Source organism: Aptenodytes forsteri, unplaced genomic scaffold, assembly GCF_000699145.1.
Source record: "Aptenodytes forsteri isolate BGI_AS27 unplaced genomic scaffold, ASM69914v1 Scaffold38, whole genome shotgun sequence".
Taxonomy (NCBI): Eukaryota; Metazoa; Chordata; class Aves; order Sphenisciformes; family Spheniscidae; genus Aptenodytes; species Aptenodytes forsteri.
The window spans coordinates 248,253-268,177 of record NW_008795704.1 but is presented as its reverse complement, the minus strand read 5'-3'; the positions used below and the strand labels follow the sequence as shown (position 1 = coordinate 268,177).

The following is a 19,925-nucleotide window of genomic DNA, read 5'->3' as shown; positions in this document are numbered from 1 at the left end:
ACAACCCTCTCTCCACACACACACACACATATATATCTGAACTTATTTTGAATACACATGCATCCTTCTAACAAAAATTACAGAGGAACTAAAATAAAAATAATGTCAGCCTGTTCCTAAAACTCTCCTGCTTCCGAAAATAAGCATTGTGCAAACAAACCAACCTCTGCTTCATAGGAGACAGACCAGACTGTGAAAATATAGAACAAATGACTGCAATTGCTCAAAGCCTGGGCACGTATGCTCAGCTCCAGCAAGAGCAGAATGGGGGCAGCCCTCTGATAACAGAGCCCAGCCCAGCAACACATTACAGAGAGGAGAACAGCACCATGACTTGGGTGGGTTAGAGGTAGGAGAGAGCCTGGAAAAGGTCCTATCACACAAAGCATCTCATTACTTTGGTGTTTTTAATTAAGAAAACAAACAAACAAAGCCCCAAGCCTTCTGCTAAGTGGTATTTTCAAAGATAGAGACATCAGATGAGAAACTTGGTGGCCTTCTGGTTGCTCAGACTCTGCTGGTTCTTGCTTGTTCCCCATCTGTTCCCAAACTTTCCCCCAGCCCTCATGCCAGCACTGCCAGCTCCCATCTTGCTGCTGTGAGTCTCCGATTCACCCCGGCTCCAGACCAGAACTGACGGCAATGGGGCAGCTCATCCCGCAGGAGCGGGCCAGGGCAGTGCCAAAATTAACAGCAGATTCCTCCAAGATCCTGTCTCGGAGAGAAAAAAGTAAGAAACAAGGACTTTCAGGACACGGCTGAGATTTCCTGGGGTCTCCACAAGAGGACTGGGGAGGCAGAGGGGAATCCTCCCCAAGGGAGGACAGACACCATACTGAGTCGCACTACAAAGATAATAAACTTAAAATAAAGCCCAGAACAGCCCCAAAGGCATAAGGTCCTACAGCCTGACACCAGCACCTGAACCTTGGGTGGGACGGATGCATAGGCATCTCAGAGCACTGTATCTCAGTGGGGAGAAGGGAGGCAGCACAGAAACTCCCACCACACCAACCTTCACGCTCCCCATCATTCACTCTGCACTGAGCACTGCCCACCAGGACTTGCGCAGCCCCACCGGCAGCACCAGGCTCGTACTGATCCGGACCCTGAAATCACTCCTAGGCAAGCCCTGGAGTCACGCAACGAGCACCCCATGGGAAGGTGAATGGAGGGACTTGAAGTGCTGCTCGCCCCCACCCCATCCTCCATCCCTCCTCCACAGGACGGGGGTTCTGCGACAGAGGGAAAAGCAAGGGGCAGAAAACATCCCCGTTTTCATGGCTTCGGGACAGAGCATAAAGCAGCTGCTGGATGGGCACTAACAGACCTGGAGGAGTTCAGGTACTGGAGATGTGGGCACAGTCACCAGGGGACTGCACAGACCAACACTAAAGGAAATTGCACCTGAGGATAGGAGAAGTAAAATCCACTCCCTTTAAAAAAATCTTGATGATGCAGACTGGGCATAGCTCTGCCTGGGCCTGCACAGCCGGGGTAAGCACGGGCTCTTGCCGCAGCTCCTCTGTCAGAGGCGCAGAGCAGGGATGGCTGCTGTGCCCGGGGAAAGGACCTGCTGCTTCCTAGAAGACCAAGGGCCTCTTGCTTCTCTCTGTCCCCAAATTGTCAGTGACGGCGAGCACCTTGGACTGCATCATGGCCAGAGACCAGCTGTGGCCGCTGCAGCCTGGGCAGAAGGTGAAAGACATAAGATGTTAAAAAGCATTCAGCGTCAAAAAGGTTACAGGCACTTCCCTCTGCTCTTTGTAAGGGTCCCCAAGCTGGCCAGGGACACGGATCTGTCTGGACAGCCTCTCCTGCGTATCTGTCCCAGCCGACCCAGGGGTTTTACATGACTGGGGAACAAAATCCCTTGCAGAGCTTGAGCCCCAGGCCACAACAGAGCAGTGAGCCAGTTTCCTTGGGCTACAGGATCTGCCTGGACAACCCGTCTGGCCCTTGAGCTGCTGCCACGGCATCCCCTTGATCTCTCCTGCCACCAAGGCTGGAGTTTTTGTTTTGCACATCAGAGCACGGCCCAAACCCCCAATCCTTAAACAGCCTCCCTAAAGCTCTGCTTTGCCCCAGACGCAGCGGCACCTCCTAAGCTCAGTGAAGGCTTCAGCAGAGTTGTTTTTCCTTTTAAGGGCTGAGCATTTGAGAACGAGTTTCAGAAGAAAAAAAATAAAAGAAAAATGTACTGGCAGTTTTCATACCCTCTCTCTCCTTCCAAAACGTGCTGCATGGATCCACAGCCCCATCCAAATCCCAGTTGCTGGAAGGGAGGCAGCTGCAGGGGGAGGCTCAGTGCCAGCTGGATGGTCCCTGCCCAGGGGGCACGGGGTGCCCTGGAGGGGAGCTGAGGCCTGGCGCAGCTTGGTGCTGTCCTACCGCCTGCAGAGCCATGGGCTGCATCAATCCCAGGACACATGGTCAGGTCCGCTGCCGCCGGGACTTGGAGTGATACCAGCGGCGCTGCGCTCTGATGGTGACTGCATCCCACCTCAACACGCTCGTAACCAGACTTTGTCCCCAACAAACAGGATTTACATGGGAAAACCTCAATTTTAGCAATACCCTAGAGAGGAAATACTTCACAGCTGCTTAGGTGAAGGCATTACAGGACAACCTGTGAGTTCAGCAACAACTGACCATCACGGCTGGGACGTATCCTGCCCTCCCTCCATCCCCTGGTGCTGCCCCACCAAAGCATCCCGAGCTCAGCCCCAGGGCAGCAGCCTGACGCCTCCCCATTGCCCCCAGAGGCGGTTCCCGGTTTCAGGGAGGATTTGTACAGGCACGTATGCCATAAGCATGGCTCAATGAGCATCACTGCGGCCATCCCACCTGTCCACAGCCCCACCAAACGGTCAGCAGCTACTCACACGAGGCCATCACCAGCTGTACCAGCCAGATCCTTTCGGGCATGCAAATCTCCACAATGAGGTACCCAAGGTCACACATCTGCTTTCCCTTTATGTCTTCTTGGGTCACACCAAGCTAAGACAGATGCTTTCAACCGGAGCAGAGCTGGGCTTTATCCACCTCCGGGAGCATGTGCTGGCACTGAGTCATACAGGATCTGCCCAAGATGGGACTCAAAGCACCCAAGAGCCTCCCAGCACGAATGTAACCCTACAATTAGGCCTGGGCTGTTCCCGTTTTTATCAGGGGGATGGACACACGGCAAGAGGAAGGGATGGAGCTGGAACTCACACCTGAGTCTCCTGCCTTCCCAATGAGCCCCAGCGCCACAGGGCTACCCGCTGATTGAAACCCTGGTCAGTGACCAGAAAGCTGAACACGGCTTGTTCCTGTTTCCACGGACCTTTAAGTCCCCCACACCTCTCGCCGGCCGCCGAACACAAGTTGATCAGATCTAACCAGGGCAACATTTCCCAGCGCTGACGAGGCTGCACCCAGGGCCAAGAGCGTCATGCTGATACGGCTGCAGGAACGAGGCAGAGAACATGCACCTGCCAAAAGGATGAAGGGCAAAAGCCCAGAGCCCTGGAGAAGCAGCACACACCAAGTGCTCTCCCTATGCCAAAGCAAGTAATGTCACACAGATGATATCCCTGCTATTTCAAGGACATGGCAGCACCCGCTGCCCTCTCTGTCATCCTAGGAATTACTGACAAAGGTCCTGATTTATCTAGCTTGCTGCCCAGCTGCTTCAGGACTGAGATTTACTCTTCACGGCCTCCTATATCACTGCTACTGATTTCAGGTATTCCTCCCAGCATTGCCATGAAGCCCTTGCAGCTGGGGACCCTGCAGCTGCTGCCTTGGCCAGTCAATGCCAGGGAGAGCAGCTCGGGAACAGGAGGCTCCACAATCAGAAGCTGTTCTGGAAAAGCTGCCCCACCACATAGACCTAGCAACTGCTCCACTGCCCCAGCAGCAGCCCACATCACTCATGCTGCATGGAACATGACTCTGCAGCATTAACTCTGCAGCCAACTGATTTTCATCATTTCTGTGCACAGATAGATCATCCTGGGCTTAGTGAAACCATGCAAGGCGTTGCACAGCCACAGACATGCTGCAGTGCTACAGGGCGTAGTTTCCCCATACAGGAGGGGAAAAGAACAATTTTTGTACCATCTTCATTGAAGGGAAGAGAGCCCATAGCAGCCATGACGGAGCAAAGCAAACAGCCAAGTGCCAGAGGCTCATTTACACCGGGCACAGAGATGTTCGTATGCTACATGATGGAACGCTGAGCAACAAGAAGAAAACATTTACAGAGGTTTCTGAATTATGTCAGTGAGCGAAGACTGGGAAGACAAGAACAGAAAAGAAACCTACAAAACCAGAAAAGAGAAACCCATCAGCTGGTACCTTGGGACCGAGCAGCCGCCTCAGCAAGAGCATGCAGGGATGGGGACTGAAAGGACCTCTTGAGACACCCACCTCGGTCTAAAATAACTCCACCAGACCATGAAAAACCCACCACAACTTCAGCTTTTCTAAAGGAGGCGCGGGAGCCAGCAGCAGTGGGGGGACAGGAGCAGACCAAGGTTGTAATTACAGGGTGGAGCACCTGCAAGGCAAGGCCGTACACAAACAGCCCGGTGTCACCGAGGGTGCCAGCTGTTGACTCCCTACAAACAGCCGGATCGCAGAGCGTAGGACTTTCAAGCACCCGTCTGCAAAGCTACGTATCTGAAGCAGCGACATTCCTAAATGCGTGGCATTAGCAAAATAATGGCCCTCTGTCTTTCTTCATTTAAAGGGCTGCCAGTCATTTATTAGCTGAAACACAGAGTCCCTTGAAAACTTATGCACAGCACAGACGCAGTTTGCAAGGGACCGGGTTATTTCTCAGCTAGCAGAGCCCACAAGACACTGGTGGCTAAAAGTATAAAACAAAGATAACAGTGTTTCATCACAACTTTTTTAGGCCTTTTCATTCTTCGGCAAATCTCTCTGGCTGCAGCTGTCTCTGCCCAATCTGTTGAAAAAAACTAAGCAGGAACAAATGCAGAGAAGCTCTTGAAAGTATTAGCTGTCCAAGCTTGTTAAGCGTGACTCAAGTTAACCATACAATGCCGGGATAGTGGAGGAATTTGGCAGCGAGTCAGAGGCAATAGGAAACAGAGTCCGCAAACGAGTAACTCTCCCCTGCGCCCTGAGCTGCCATCAGGAAACTCATCCCGATGGGACTCCGTGCAGAGGAGCTGCTTCAAGAGTCGTCATTTTCCCCAGCCCAAAGCACACTAATTTCCTCTGGCAAGGGAAGAGAGGCAGTAAATAAATAGCTGAAAACCTCAGCCACAGAGTTCATACACCCTTCATAAAACAATAAGAAAAAAAAAACCTCTTTTCCATGAGAAATTAATTTCTTACATTTGTTTTGCCTACAGGAATCGCTGAACAAAAAGCGCATCGGACATGACAGAGCAAGGATGATGTGAAACCAATGAACTGGACTGCACAGCATCGGTCCCCTCCCGCAGCCCTGGAGCTCTCCCCTCCCACACCCTTGCCCCACGGAGCAACGCACAGTTCCCTGCTTCCATGTACACCTCGATCTCTGAAAAGCTCACTTATCGGTGAGTGAATTAGCAGTTTGGGATGAGAAACAGCCCGTGTTTGATTTTTTCCATTGTTTTTAATTCTGATGTAACAACCATGAAAAAAGCTTCCTCCGAAAGGAAAGGCGTGTTTAAGTGTTGCCCCGAACTGACATTCTTTTCCTGATCGTCTCCAAAACGTTACGGTGTGGGTAGGAGTCACATCCCGTGAGCTGTATTTCAACCTCTGCTTTGTGTGCCACACACGTCTGTAAGATTAGCAGTGAGTATAGTTACACCTTCGAACTCCAAATTAACAAAAATACTAGTTATGTATAGTTCTGGTGCTTTGTCGTTAACAAAATCTGGCTTGATTTAATGAGAAACAAAGATGAGTCGCTCAACCTTGCCTTAAAACGCAGTCACAGCCTTTTTAAAACTGAACATCTCTGCAATCTCGCGTGTCGGAACAAAGCATGATTAGTTAAAGCCCAAAATCTGCCTTTGCTCTCATCATGTCATAGAAACAAAGGTGGGATTAACCTTCCTGAGAGTCAGCAAGAAGCCAGTTATTGGTGAATAACTGTGTCAGTCACCAAAGGATCTCGGAAAGGGTCTCAGTTGTTTCTTGGAGTTGTCCAAGAAAAAAATCAGCTGGCCTGTGTGAGCCGGTACCATCCCAGCCAGACTCACTCGGCCGAACTCCCACACCGCGTGTGCTGCCTCCCCAGGGAGCCGCAGCCCTTGGCAGCGCCTCCGGTGGTACCGCATTCAACGGACTCTCCCAAGAAACAGGTACAGCAGCAATAAAAGAAGGATGCAGTCACTAAAACATAGCTAAATTCAACGACTGCCAAGAACAGTTGAACTGCAAATTTGAATACACAGGGTTTATCTTGCTGAAATGACCGGGAGATAAGTAAAGAAATCGTGCAGACCAGAGCCTGGCCCAGATCATGTTTAATTGGCAGCAGGTTCTCCCCTTGACCAAGTCAGCCTGAAATAAACACTTAAGCTTCTGTGCGTAGCTGGAAGAGTAAATATGTGTCATCTGTTTGTCCTGCTCTAAGGGGGGGGGAAGGAAAGGAAAGGAATAAAAAAATTCAGACGGGGCTTTCTTATAAATAGCACAAGAGAGACAGCCCAGCTCAGCTCAGGAGGTGGCTGCAGAGCTGGCAGCACTAGACAGGATCTCCAGAACAAAAAAAATCCAGGAAATCCCCAGTGTCACTTCTCCCCACAATTGATTTAAAATGAGCTTATCCCTCTCACTTGGTACATGAGGAAGAAGAAACTTCCTGGCTACGAGGGGGGAAAACACAGTTATTAATAGCTCCACAATGAGCAAGTATCAGAAGTCATGTTGCAGCCCTGGAAGATCTTGGCTGGATCTTGAAAATATCTGTTGCCATGGCAGTAATTGCTATACATGGTAACAGCAAACAGTGGTGTGAGAACAATTTACTTTTTGATTTGGTGCCCAAAACAAGTTCCTTTTGTTTTCTCTCACCAAAAACCTAAGCATTTATTAGCTTGTGTTCAGTCCAAAACTGAGCTTTTCACTTTCAGCAGTGGCAAGGAAGGCAGCAAAAGAGGGGCAAATTCAGAAAGATGTCAAAGCGGGCAGTGCTCTCTGTCCTTCTTTTACTGCATAGACGATGGATTGGGGCAAAGATCTGGACCACATTCAACTTCCCTTTATATTTGATGTCCACCTAGACAGTCCTCATCTGCCTCCAGTACATAGTATTTGCCACTGATAAAAAAACAAAAACAAAAAAAAGGAGCAAAAAACCAGAGGCACTTATTCTACTTCCAGCTGCTAGAAGCAAGGACTTTTCCGAGATGGGATGACCTGACACTCACGTAATATTCAACGTGACAGCAGACCAGAGCGGTGTCATGACTTTTTCATTCTGTCCTCTGCTCCCCTCTTTGCTGTTTACAGCCTCCTCTTCCCTTCCTGCAGCACCGCTGAACGCCAGCCGATACTTTCGCAGAAACACCCGTTACCCCCGACCTCATTCCTGAATTTCAGTGCTCACGATTTCTTACCTCATTTGCTCAGAGTCCATCACTGCACACGTGGACTGCAGCATGCTCTTCCCCAGCCATCGCTTTCATCCCCTTTTCTAGGTCATATATAAACGCTGTGAGCGGCAGAGATCCAGCCTAGCTCCCCAAGGGACTTCCTTCCACGGTGAAGTCTGACAGTCTACTCCTCATCTTCATAGCCTATCTTTTAACCATTTATTCACCCATGCATCCCATGGTGGACTTTTCTTGGATACCCCATTTCAGAGGGGTCCACCAGACCACTCCACTGGATCACCCCTGCCATGTGCTCGCAAACACCTTCCAAGTACCGATGGAGTCATGTGGCTCAGTTTTGGTCTACGAAAGCCATGCTGGCTCTTCCGCAACATGTCATATCTCTCTACATTCCTACTTCATGTTGGTTTCTGGAAACTTTCAAGAACGTAAGATACACATCTTGGGTGAAACCAACTGCCCCTCCATCCTGTCTACAGCCGGGACAAGAGGAGAGGTTTGTGAGGCAGAGCACGTGAGCCTGATCATACCCTCTCTCCATCTTCTTCCTTATTCCCCTAGAACCCACACTTGTATTATGGATGCTAAAGGCACATCCCTGGCTGTTCTTCTTAGTATCTGTTTCAGACTGGCTGCCTGTAAGTTTACCCAAATGCTTTTTGAACCTGCTGATGCCTTTTGCATCCACATCCCCCCAGGACAATGAATTCAGAAGTTCATCACACATTGTGTAAAATAAAAGTACTTCCTTCTACCTGCTTTAAACCAATCTCCTATAGGTTTCATCAGGTGCCCCTGGTTCTAGTGCCACAAGACTTGGTAGATAAAATTCAACTTAATCAGTGCCTTCATGATTTTGTATACCTTGATTGTATGCTATGCCAGACTTCTATTCCAAACCAAGGAGTCACAAATTTTTTTCTCTCTCCTCATAAGGCAGCTGCTCTGTCCCTCAGTCAATTGTCTTCTCTGCAGCCTCTCCAACATCACTGTCCTTCTCAAGATGCAGAAACCAGAACTGCATGCAGCTCCCAAGATATGCACCAAGGTGTTATAGAGGGTTAAAATGTTGCCCTCTGCTTTCTTATTATCTCCTTTGCTGATGGTGACCAGAATTTACTGGCTTTTTTGGCTAACATTGCACACTGAGCTGATGATTTCAGAGAACTGCCGATGATGACTCCAAGCTCCTTCCTGAGCTGTAACCACCAGCTCCAGGTTCAGCATCATACAGGCCCAGTATAGATAATTTTCCCCTACAGGTACCCCACATTTTCCTACACCGAAGTTCATCTGCCACTTATTTGTCCACTTGCTCAGTTCTGTGAGGTCCTTCTGGATTTCCTCACCTTCAGTGAGGTATCCAACCACCTGAAGGAATTGAGGATCCTCTGCAAACCTGGGGATTTCACTGCACCCCTCCATGCCTGAGGTCACCCATAGGATGAAAACCAGTCCCAGGACCAGTTTCTGGGGCCTCAGTGCTGACTCTTACCCTTGCTGAAAAACTACTATTAAGCCCTACCCTTTGCATCCTATGGACCGAGAGCTGGGAAAGCATAACAAGACTTTTCCTCCATGCCCACAGTGACATAGTTTCTTAAAAGCCTTTGGTGGAGAACCTTGTCAAAGGCTGTTTGAAAACCCAGATGCATGAAGTCTATTGGTCCTGCCACCCACGTGCTGACCAAGCTCCAGCAGGTCTGTGAGGCAGAGCTTGCCTTTACATTAGCCGTTAATTCTTTTCCAAGAAGCCGTGCTTGGCCATGCCTTCAGTGATCTTGTTCTTCATTGCAGAGGCCCAGGCATGGAGGTCAGAGCCACCAGCCTGTGGTCCCCAGGATCCCTTCTACAGCCCTTCCCTAGCAGTGCACCTGGCACAGATATTGAGCCACCTGATGTGTACCTCCCTGATTTCCCCAAGATCCCCCTCTTTTAAAAAAATGCCATCGCATTTGCCACTATCAGTTTCTGCGATACCAAGGGCACTTAAGCAACAGGATACACACATAAGTATCTCAGCAATTTCAGATTTAAGATCCTACGGCACTCTTGAGTAAACACCATCTGTTCCTTACAGTTTCTTATCAGTTCCTCTGTTTGTTCTAAAGCCATTTCTACTGACATTCAATGCGAGACAACTTCTCAGACAGCTCTTTTGTAGCAAGCTTGTAGTTTGCAAAGCTACAAAGCTCCTCCACAGGAGTCAAGACGGCCAAAAAATGGTTTAGATTTTTCTGTGATGGCTTTATCTTCTGTGCCTCTCACACCTTGATCTCTTCTGCTGCCTGTGTCCAAAAGGTTTCTGATGCATTTGAAAATTAATCATATTTGGCAAATTCACTCTTCAAAAATCTTATTCTGGCCTGCCTTATTTTGATTTTACATGTAATCTGCTGAAATATATACTTTTTTTGGTCTTCTTGTATGGTTACAGCTTCCCCTTTTTGACCAACATCCTTTTCACTCCACCAGCCTTCTTTCCCCTGCACATTTCCTTTTGTTTTCCTTCTTTAAGAGAGAGAAAGAAGGGAGGGAAAAAGGAGAGAGAAAGAAGGCAGGGGGGGAGACCGATCTTTTCTTGGTGGAGGTATCCATTCCTTCTGAGCTGCCAATGTCATCACCAAATAACTTCCATACCATCTCTGGTCCTATCAGCTACTCTTTAGCAGAGGGACAGAGCCGTACAAGGCAGACAAATATCAGGGCTCTTACACAACTGCAACAACAGACAGCCCCTTTTTAGCAGGCTCAGGAGTAAATGCCAGCTCTACAGCAGGGCAGACATAAGTCTCATTAATTTTATTAATGCTGCCAGTCATAAAAAGCCCATCATAACCACAGGCTCGGAGTTATTATGACTATTCCTGGGCACATACGTACTGAGTTTTCACAGGTAACTGCATATTCCCAGTTTCCAGATGCCCAAACTGAGATGTGTTTCCAGCTGGAAACACGTTACGTGACCAAAGCACCTCCTGAGGCACCCACCAGATGACAGGCAGAGTGGTCAAGGCTCCTCCTTCCTGGGGGAATACAGGACCACATCAAAGGGCAGCCAAGATCCCAGGAGAGCAGCGCCCTGTGGCAGCGTCTCCCTTCCAGGGAGCAGCCACAGCCTGGACCTTCTCCCTTGTTTTCGGCACTGCTGAGTGCACAGAGCTGCAGTCAAGGTCAAGGCCCGCACGGTTCCTGCCAAGGTCCTTCCAGAGACAAGAAGCAGGGCCCAATTGCTAACAAACTGCAAAACAGGTTTAGTCAACAACAGGTTTTAATTTAAAAAATAAAAAAATTCACCAATCCATTTTTGCCTGAAGCACAAGAAAAATGAGGGTTTGCATCTCCCAGCTGTTCATTACTCTTCTTGACATCTTCTGTCACAGCTTAGCAGGTGTGAAGTTGAAAGAGATGAAGCCTGATAACTCTTCGTCATCTTCAGCAGCACAGAAAGCTCTGCCACGACAGGACTGCACCCCGGGAAGGGGTGGGCTGAACCCCAGCAGCACCCAATTTTCACAGCCAGCCGCACTGACGTTGCTCTTTGTCCATGGGCCCATGTACCGCCTGTCCTAAAGAAAGGCTGCACTTCCACGAGTACCAACAGAGCAGCCCAAGCTCTAGTGCAAGACACATCTCACCATTAGTTTATGCTCACAGATGTCATTTGCCTTTCCCAGGAGAAACAGCCGCACCATTAGGATGGTTTACAGCTATAGACCTACAGGCAAAGCAGCACAAGTTCCTACCACAGGTAACTGCCCCAAAATGGTAACTTCAGGGGAATACTGTTAATTCATGTAAAGCCCCTCAAATCCTCTCTGCAGTCCACAGAAACTCCGGGTTTAACCCAGGTCCAGCTGGGATGCAGAATGCAAGAAAGCAGCACCACAGGCAGCCCCATGAGGAATTTGTCTGTTCTCTGACCCTCCCCACACATTCACTTGAAGAAACGGCTACTGCTGCAAATAGTAGAGGTTTGAGCAAGGTTAACAGGAATCATACGCATGCTCTCCCCTACCCGTGCCAAGGGCCCACAGTGTGCCGTTCCTGGGGGCTGAACTCCACTTTGGGCAGGCGCCGCACGCACTGCAAGGACCGCAGTAACGAAGCCACCACAGCCAGCTGCAGGGGCTATTTTATTTCAGCACCCAGGGTACAAGATGTACGTGGTATCAGGAGACACTCTCAAATAGGAAACTGTGCTCTTCCCCAAAAAGCCTCCGGTGCAGGATGCAGCCAAAAATCAATACACCCCGAGCACATCTCACTGCCCCAGCCATCCAGGCCAGGCAGGAACGAGTACATCAATCACTGGAAGTTGCACGTTTTTACATTTCAAGCTGAGCTCTGGGCTGTTTCACTGAGCTATTTGGTGATCACCGCGCTGTCCACCCTTTTCCACCTGCAGTTTTTCTTCATGCTCCAGAGGCAGCGGGGTGGACAGAGAAAGTAGCCCAAGATGAAGTTTCCCTCTAGCCCCACAGCAAGCACACCTTGCACTGAACACGCTGTATTACCAAAAAACTTCTCCCCACACACACGCAGATAGCTCTCACAGCTCAGCAGCAGCTTTCCTTATCCAAACAGAGACAAAAGCAAGTGATTTCATCCCTCCAAGACCAAATAAAGTTTAAGCACACAAGTGCTCAGCCATTAGAGGCAGTGCTGGGTGGCCGATGGGGGACTCTGCCATCGCACCCCGAGAGACCACCTTGCTGGGGAAGAGTTATGGGGAGCCAGAGAGGCTGAAATCACCAACATCTCCCCCTTTGCCAGACTCATCCAGCCCTCCTTGTTTCAACAACAAAAGCAACCCAAACAAGGGTTTTGGCATTCAGTGCCGAAGTCTCAACAATGTACTCAAAGTCACCCCTGCAGCATGGTGTCCAAAGCTGGCCCAACGGACCACGGGAGAGGGAACTGGATGATAACGTCATGGTACACTGAAAGCAGAGCAGATCCAATGACTTGCTGCTGCTGGAAGGAGGGAGTCCCCTCTGCGTCCTCCCCTCACGCTCTTTCCCCACAGTGCATCCCCAGCACTCATCACACAAGGACACTGGAGCTCCTCAAATCTCACATGGAGCTAATTCAGCTTGCTAACTAAAAAACAGCCAGGTTCCTCTTGCTTTAGTGAACTCAGCCATTCTGGTGACGGGACCCAGGGCCAGGAGAAACAAGGGTGACAGTGTACAGCTTCACCCCCAGAAGACCATCACCGTCTGTCTTATCTTTTATGCTTATTGCCATGCCAAAACAGACTTCTGCTTTGGAAAAGCCTTCAGTCTCCAGAACCTCAAACCCATGTTTTAGACTAATTTCAAATTACAGCTTTAGTGAATTTAGGCTGAGTTGTCAGACCACCAGCTACTCACCAGGCATTTCCTCAGCAGCTTCTAAGCCCACAGTACAGAAAGGACCACGACACTTGCTTTTCACCCTCATTTTCAGTGATTTCAAAACTAATTTCATGAAAATTGAAGTAGCTTATTTCAGGGGCAAGCTTTCTAAGGAGTTTACAAGCCAAAACTGCAACTCTTCTGCCATTTGTGCTCTAATGCAGGACTGCAGGCGCGAGCCCAAGGACAGCACCGACCCAAGCCCCAACACTACTTGCTTCACACTCATTTTACTATACTGGCTAAATGCAATTCAGCCGTACCCCAGCCAAACTATCCATCGTATTATGATGGTATAAATTACTGCGAAAATGTACCTCCATACTACAACGTGCTTAGCATTTGGCCCTAGGCATACATTAAGCGCTTCCCATGCCGGCCGTACTCCAGGCTCTGCACCTCAGCTCACAGCCCTTTTGCCATCTCTCTTTGCTTCACTTGATGTTGATTCATCACCAAGAATTCGTAAAACACTTGGAACTTCTCCTCTCACCATAGCTTAGAGCAATGCTTGGAAGGCCTAACAAAAAAATCCCAAACCTAATTACTATAGCTAGGGAGCAAAGAAGAGCTAGACAGCGCGGCTGATACACAGCTGGATATTTGTGGCTATCAAAGGACTATCAAAGAACTACAATATACATGAGGAGAAAACGGTCACTGGACCAGAAGAGGACCAAATAGAGCATTTACAGTTTTACGACAAACTGAATGTGTTGAAACTAACAGCTGGACCTTGAGTTACTATTTAAATGCATATAAGGGAGACTCAGAGCCTGGATTACAGTGTGTGACCACCCGCAGCTTACCCCATCTCTGGAAACAACCCTGCACTTGCTATTTCCCACACAGCACCAAAAGCACATGGGGGACAAGCCCAGAGTAGATAAGGCTGTGTGGGGGAGCATGACTGAGCAAGCAGATTAGCAGGGGGGTGAGGACCAGGCACTGGAGCAGCTGGGGTGGCCAGGACCAGTTGGCTGGAGCACGTCGGCGTCCCAACAGTAAAACCGAGCCAGCCACCCCAAGGGCCCGGCAGCCAGTGGAGAGGCACCGAAAACTGCGGCCAACATCCACCACCTGGTCTGGCCACAGCCTCTGGAGGGGCATCTTTCCAGGCAACACTACACAGCACTGCTCACCCATTGCATCCCCTGGGTCTGTATTTAATTATTCAGCTATAAAAGTCTCCTGTGATAACTTTTTCTCTGACTTCACTTTGTTACTGAAAATATTTTACACCAATTCATTCTTCTCCTAAACTGAGCCCTGGCTGCTGCTACACATGAAAACCCACGTGCAAGACATTGCACTGCCTCAGAGTCAAAAAAACCCAAGACAGCTGAACTCCATGTGGTTAAAGGGGATTTGCTGAGCTTAGTCCCAACTCGTCGGGCAGCATTGTGCAGGGTTTTTTCTTGGTGTCACTGGTGATGGAGACAGTAAGCCTCCTTGTCATTCTTCTGGGAAAAAAAAATAAACACAAGCAAAACCAAACAGAAAAACCAGATCTACAGAACAAAGAAGTTATCCCTGCTACAGTGCACCTGGCCCTGGGCCACCAGTTCATGATGTCTAAGATGACACAAAATCCCACTACACTGAGTCTTTTCTGCCTCTGTAACAGGTTCCCAGCCAGAAAGCAGCAACCCTCTTTGCCCAGGTAGGAAACAGCCCCATCTGCCAAAGCAAAGTGCCTTCTGGCAGTGTCCCACACCTGCCAAGTTACACACACAAGTGAGCCCAGCACAGGTTTGGTTCCCCACCCCCCCAGCTTGGCTTGTTTGTTTTTGGTAGATCATAAACCCTGTGAGTAAGAAAAAGGTCAGTTTAGAGGGGCCCAGGACTGCTCTGCTCCAGGCTGAAACAGGAACGCACAGAAAGTCCGGGGAGCACGGGGCACTCGCCGTCATCTTCATTTCATCCCACGTCAGAGCAGTTTCCATCAAGGAAGGCAAAGTGCAGTGAGAGCTTGGCTCAGGGAGCTGGGCACAAGAAGAATACGAGAGGGGTAAGAAAATACATCCTCTATGTAGATCCAGCCTTCTATTTGCCTCTGGTGGCTGATGAAAATGCCAATGAATAATTTTATTCAGATCTCTCTATTTCAGAAGTTCCCCAGCACTGTGCAGCATAAAGCCCTCAGTGGAATTTCATACAAGACTTTAAATCCAAAAAGACAAAAGAGCCAGGGGGAAAAAAAAAAAAAAAAAAAATATCTCAGCATCTCCAGTGCTTTGGTCTTTCAGCTTGTTTTTTTCAGGGAGAATTTTCTAAAGTTGATATTGTCCAACCCGAGTCCCTTCTTTTTGCCTGAAGCACGTAACTGCAGGAGGCCAGACACACCCTGACTCCTCGAGCTGCTACACAAGCCATACCAACGCTCCCCCGGGGAGCATGGGAGATGGAAAGGACTCCATGTTTTGTTGCAAACAAGCAATCTGTATCTTCAGCATCCTCATTATAAGCTTCCCAAACCTCTTTTGGCTCTGTGCATTGCATAACCAAAAAATGGCAGCTGACAACACACAAAGAAAAAAGCTTGGGAGAGTAGCTGGAGGATGGTTGACACCACTGGAATTCACTGGTCAATATTCAACTGGAAATATAAAACACTTATTCCTTATATCAGTAACCTCAAACACTTGGAATAGTAATTAGGATGAGAGAATATATCCCAAATAATGGTATTTTTTTCCATTCTCCCATGAGACAAAGACCAAGTGCAAAAAAATTTTCTCTTGACCCACAGTGTCTCGTTCCAGATGTACGAGCCAGATGGACCTCACGTCTGCTGCTTTAGTTAATACTTTCCTGACACTCCAAAACCTGACTCCTTTAAGAAATTGCCCAAAGCAGAAGACTACTCTTCCCCATGAAGAGCATAAAAACAATCAGACAGACAGCTTGCTTCAGTGGACACTCATGATTGAGTTATCAAAGAGTACAAGAAATTGCTTGATCATTAAAGCCGTCTTTCCTACCAGGGAACTGCCTTTCTGCGCACCTTGACAAAGGCAGGAATTAACATCAAATGTGTAAGTAATGACAGCAGAGCTCAGAAACCCTCTATGAATCCAGCTAAAACCAAATCCCAGTGTCTGCTCTGGAATTTATTTTTATTACAAATAAGAGGCACTTCATTAGCTATTCAAATCTGCCCAGAGGGCTTTTTAAAGAAACACGAGCGTACACATCACAAGAAGGCACAAATAATTGCACTCCACCTGGGAAGAGTTGATGGAGCCTAAATGGAGCATTTCAAATTCTGACGTATTTATTTGCTGAAAGCTTGCAAGCATCTCCTCCTAATTGCATCATCCACTGAGAAAGCCATTTGGGTAGTACAACAGGAATGGAAATACTGGGAAAGGAGACCACAGGGAAGGAGGAAACGCTGCTTCTTTCCTTTGAACTTCTGATTAGTTTCCATCAGAAGACTCTGATGTGTCTGAAGGTGTTTCCCAAGGACCAGGCTTTATCTGCATAGAGTCAAACACTGTAACTGAAGGCACGACTCCACCTCAGGAGCTAGCTCCAGGCCATGCTGGGCCTGCTGATGGGAGCAGCTTAAAAACGATATGGCAGCGATGGCGGACAAGATGACTACCTTGTCCTCCACAACTTATCACCCCTCTTCTGCCTCTGCCAGCAGAGCTACTGGAGCAAAAACACGCTCCTGGTTTCACTTAAAGCCACTCGGTCTTTCACCCCTAAACCATTTCATCCCAAGGAAACTGCCCTGCCAAGTTCACCGATAGCTCCAGCAGCACGTTCAGAGGAGCAGGGATGACACCAGGAGTGTGTCGCAGAAGTCTGGCTGCCGATAACCTCTCCCACCTGCACTTATCTCCACTGATGTCAGAGAGCAAACAGAGACCTTCACTACCCCAGCTCATTTACTAAGTGAGTTACCACAACGCTCATCCAGGAATAGGCTCATCCAGCAGACGAGAGCAGGACAACCTGCTGGGAGCAGAAGCTTGTCCTGCAGCCACAGCTAGCTACAGAGAGGACATTTATTCATGGCCTTATCTAAGCCAATTAAGAAGAGGGTAAACCAGAACAGGGCACATGGACCCAGTTCAGAGGATGTGGGGGACTCTGCGCTGAATAACAGCAGAAGATTCAGAAGCCCTGCCAAGACTAGAAGACCCTTTTGCTGCAAAGCCATGGCTGAGTTCAGGCACAAGGAGTCCATCAGCAGCTCCAGGGCAGGCTGATGAAGTGTGGAAGTTTTCTAAATTAAAGCTTCTGAAAACCACAGAAACTAGTATTCAGGCAAAGACAAATTAAAGCCTGAATTAATCTGAATTAACTATATGCAACAAACTCATACTCAAGGTACTGAGATTCAATAACAAAATTGAGAGTCTTCATCGTAATCAGAACATAAAGCGTATGAATCCTTTATATTTTGTATTAATCAAATTAAAACGGCCAGCCAGACCAGCAGGTTTCCCACTGAACAAGTGCACTCAGTACCGTCCCCAGTCCTTCCACCCACCCAGCTAACAAGACTTCCGCAATCCCCAGTACTTCTGGCGCAGGCTGGGAGATCTCCCTCCGCTCACGTCCTGAGGCTCTTTAATTCAAACAGCCAAAAACATGCTGCTAAAATGGCAAGTCCAAATTGAAAAGCTTTCTTCTCCATAGGTAAAATGGCAACCAAGTAGTATTCTTACTAATGCACTTACCTATCAAGAAATATAGATATGACACATGCTTTTGCGACTTCAAAGAAAGGGTTCATGAATATTTATTAAACTGCACTGCCAGGGTGGAAAAAAAAACAAAACCAAAAAAACACCCTCATGGCCCAAAAAGCCAGAATCCTACAGCAGTTTATGCTTCGTTATCTTTAATTACAGAAGTGATTCCATTAAAGCTGATTCAGATCTTACAGTCCTTCCCACAGTCCCTCAACGATGATAATAGTTCTTCCTCCATGGGTCTACGGGAAAAAACTGTTCCCTGGTTTGCAAAACTTTACCTGGTTGCCAGCAGGCGGTTGCCCCAATCCTATGAAGCCAACCCCAAAAGAATGGCAGGATTGATTAAAAAAAAGTGCCTCAAAGCTCAGACACAAACACATTGAAATCTGCAGGATTTTCTTACCCATCAGGCAGTTCACTACAGGAGCCTCAGTCTCTCCTCCTCTCATCTTTGCACCACAGCACATGACATTTTTCTAGAGATCAAGTAAATCAGTTGAATGGGAGGCATTTGCCTTTTGTGCCCCTAAAGCAGGGCAGCGTTCAGTGAACCAGATTCTGCGTGTCTTGTTAGCACATTAAATGTGCAAGTCTCTCATGAGGTTTTCAGCTGCAGATCCAGCAACCATCAGGCTGAAAGCAGCCTTTTCCATCACAAGGATGATAAAGTTCTCTTGGTTACAAAACGCACCAGGCCAGTATACTTAGATCTCCCTACAGCTTATGTGCTCCCAGCTAAGGCCAAGACATCTGTTTCAGCTAAGCAAACCTGTTGTGAATACAGAAGGCATGTGAACTATCTGACCAAAAACCTGGCTTCAAATTCTGCATTCCTATAAACCACTGTGATCTCAGCATCACTCCAAATAGCCTCCATCCAACTGACAGGAAAGAGCTGTCTCATCAACCCGGCAAACACCGAATTCAAAAAGCACCAAAGAGATAGTCAGTGGGGATACACTGGAAAAATTATGCTGAAATCCAGTGCAAGAAGCTCTGTAGTCCTCTGCACTGGCTAGTGGAACGACAGCCCCAAATCTACATGGCTTTGTCAGGTTTTCCAGTTTATCCCCTGAAGTGAGCAACCTGCAACCTCGATCCCTGAGCGCCGAGTGCTCTTGGCTGTCACAAGCAGGGAGGCAGAAGCAGCCGCTATGAGCTGCTGCTGCTGGCAGACCAAGAGCGTGCTGCTGGGCTAATCATTTTGTTCTGGATGAATTCTGGTATTCTACATCCACTCTCAAGGGGATTTGCAATTCCTTCCCAAGAGGCTCCTTCTTACAGACTAACTCAAACTGCATTCTGCTAGAGAAGATGCAGAACAGACAGAAGAAAAAGAAAAAAAAAAACCTTCAAAACACAAGAGAAATAAAAAATTACTCCAAACACCTTGCACCATCACCGAGGTACCGGGCAAAACGCCAGCACAGCCCTCCCTCCTCTCCCCCAGACAAAGAGAATGTGAGAAGCCAGCTGAAATCTGGTGCCCCTGGGGAGAGCCGCGCTCACAGGAATGTTAAATCCTTGCGAGCTTTTCATCTAGGACAAAAAAAAATGCTGGCAAAAGAGCGCAACAGCAACTGGCATCAGCCATGGGGAGGACAGTGCTTCTGCCAGGCTCTGTGCCTTCCTCCCAGCAGAGCCAAACTTAATTCAACCACTTCTGGCCGACGAGCTGAGGCACAGAGCGACCAGGAGGAATCCTCCCTGAATGGGGTTATTCAGAGGAGCCATAAAATATGCCGGCGTCTGTCGGAAGCAGGATGCAGCCTGGGAAACTGGCCCGGCTACCTGGCCCTCCATTTTCACTGCCAACAGGTGATCCTGGCTCCCTACCCGCTACCAGGTGAGGAGCAAACCCTCTCCTGGTCACCCCACTCCAGCAAACTTAAGTGCAACAGCCATTCCTGTGCTTGACCAGAACACATTGTCATTTTGTAATTGTGTTTGTTTTTTTAAGCAACGGAGAGCAACCTACGCGTGCAACCCACCCCGGAGCCTGGTCCGACACAGGTACAAAATCAGAGGGCGCTTCTGATTAACCGCTCGTCTTCAGAGGTGCGAGGGCACCCGGCAGAGCCCGGCCACATTCTCCGGGGAGGGCGATGCTGCCAGCTGCCGCTCTGCCGGACCCCCAGGGCCCAGGCAGGATGGGGAGCTCTGGGTCAGGATCAGGCCAGCTCAGCTCTGTGAAATTCGGGGCCACCCGCCTCGCTCGGAGGCTGCGAACAGCCCGGTCC

At 48.7% G+C, this 19,925-nt stretch overlaps 1 protein-coding gene across 1 annotated transcript in view; it reads right to left on the bottom strand.

Moving 5' to 3' along the window:
• The window catches only part of LOC103902226 (rho GTPase-activating protein 39), a 67,788-nt gene that overhangs the window by 36,720 nt on the left and 11,143 nt on the right, over nt 1-19,925 (bottom strand). The window contains exon 2 of the mRNA XM_009283244.2: nt 19,664-19,735. Within this exon, the coding sequence (XP_009281519.2) occupies nt 19,664-19,735 (72 nt within the window). The remainder of the gene's footprint in view (nt 1-19,663; nt 19,736-19,925) is intronic.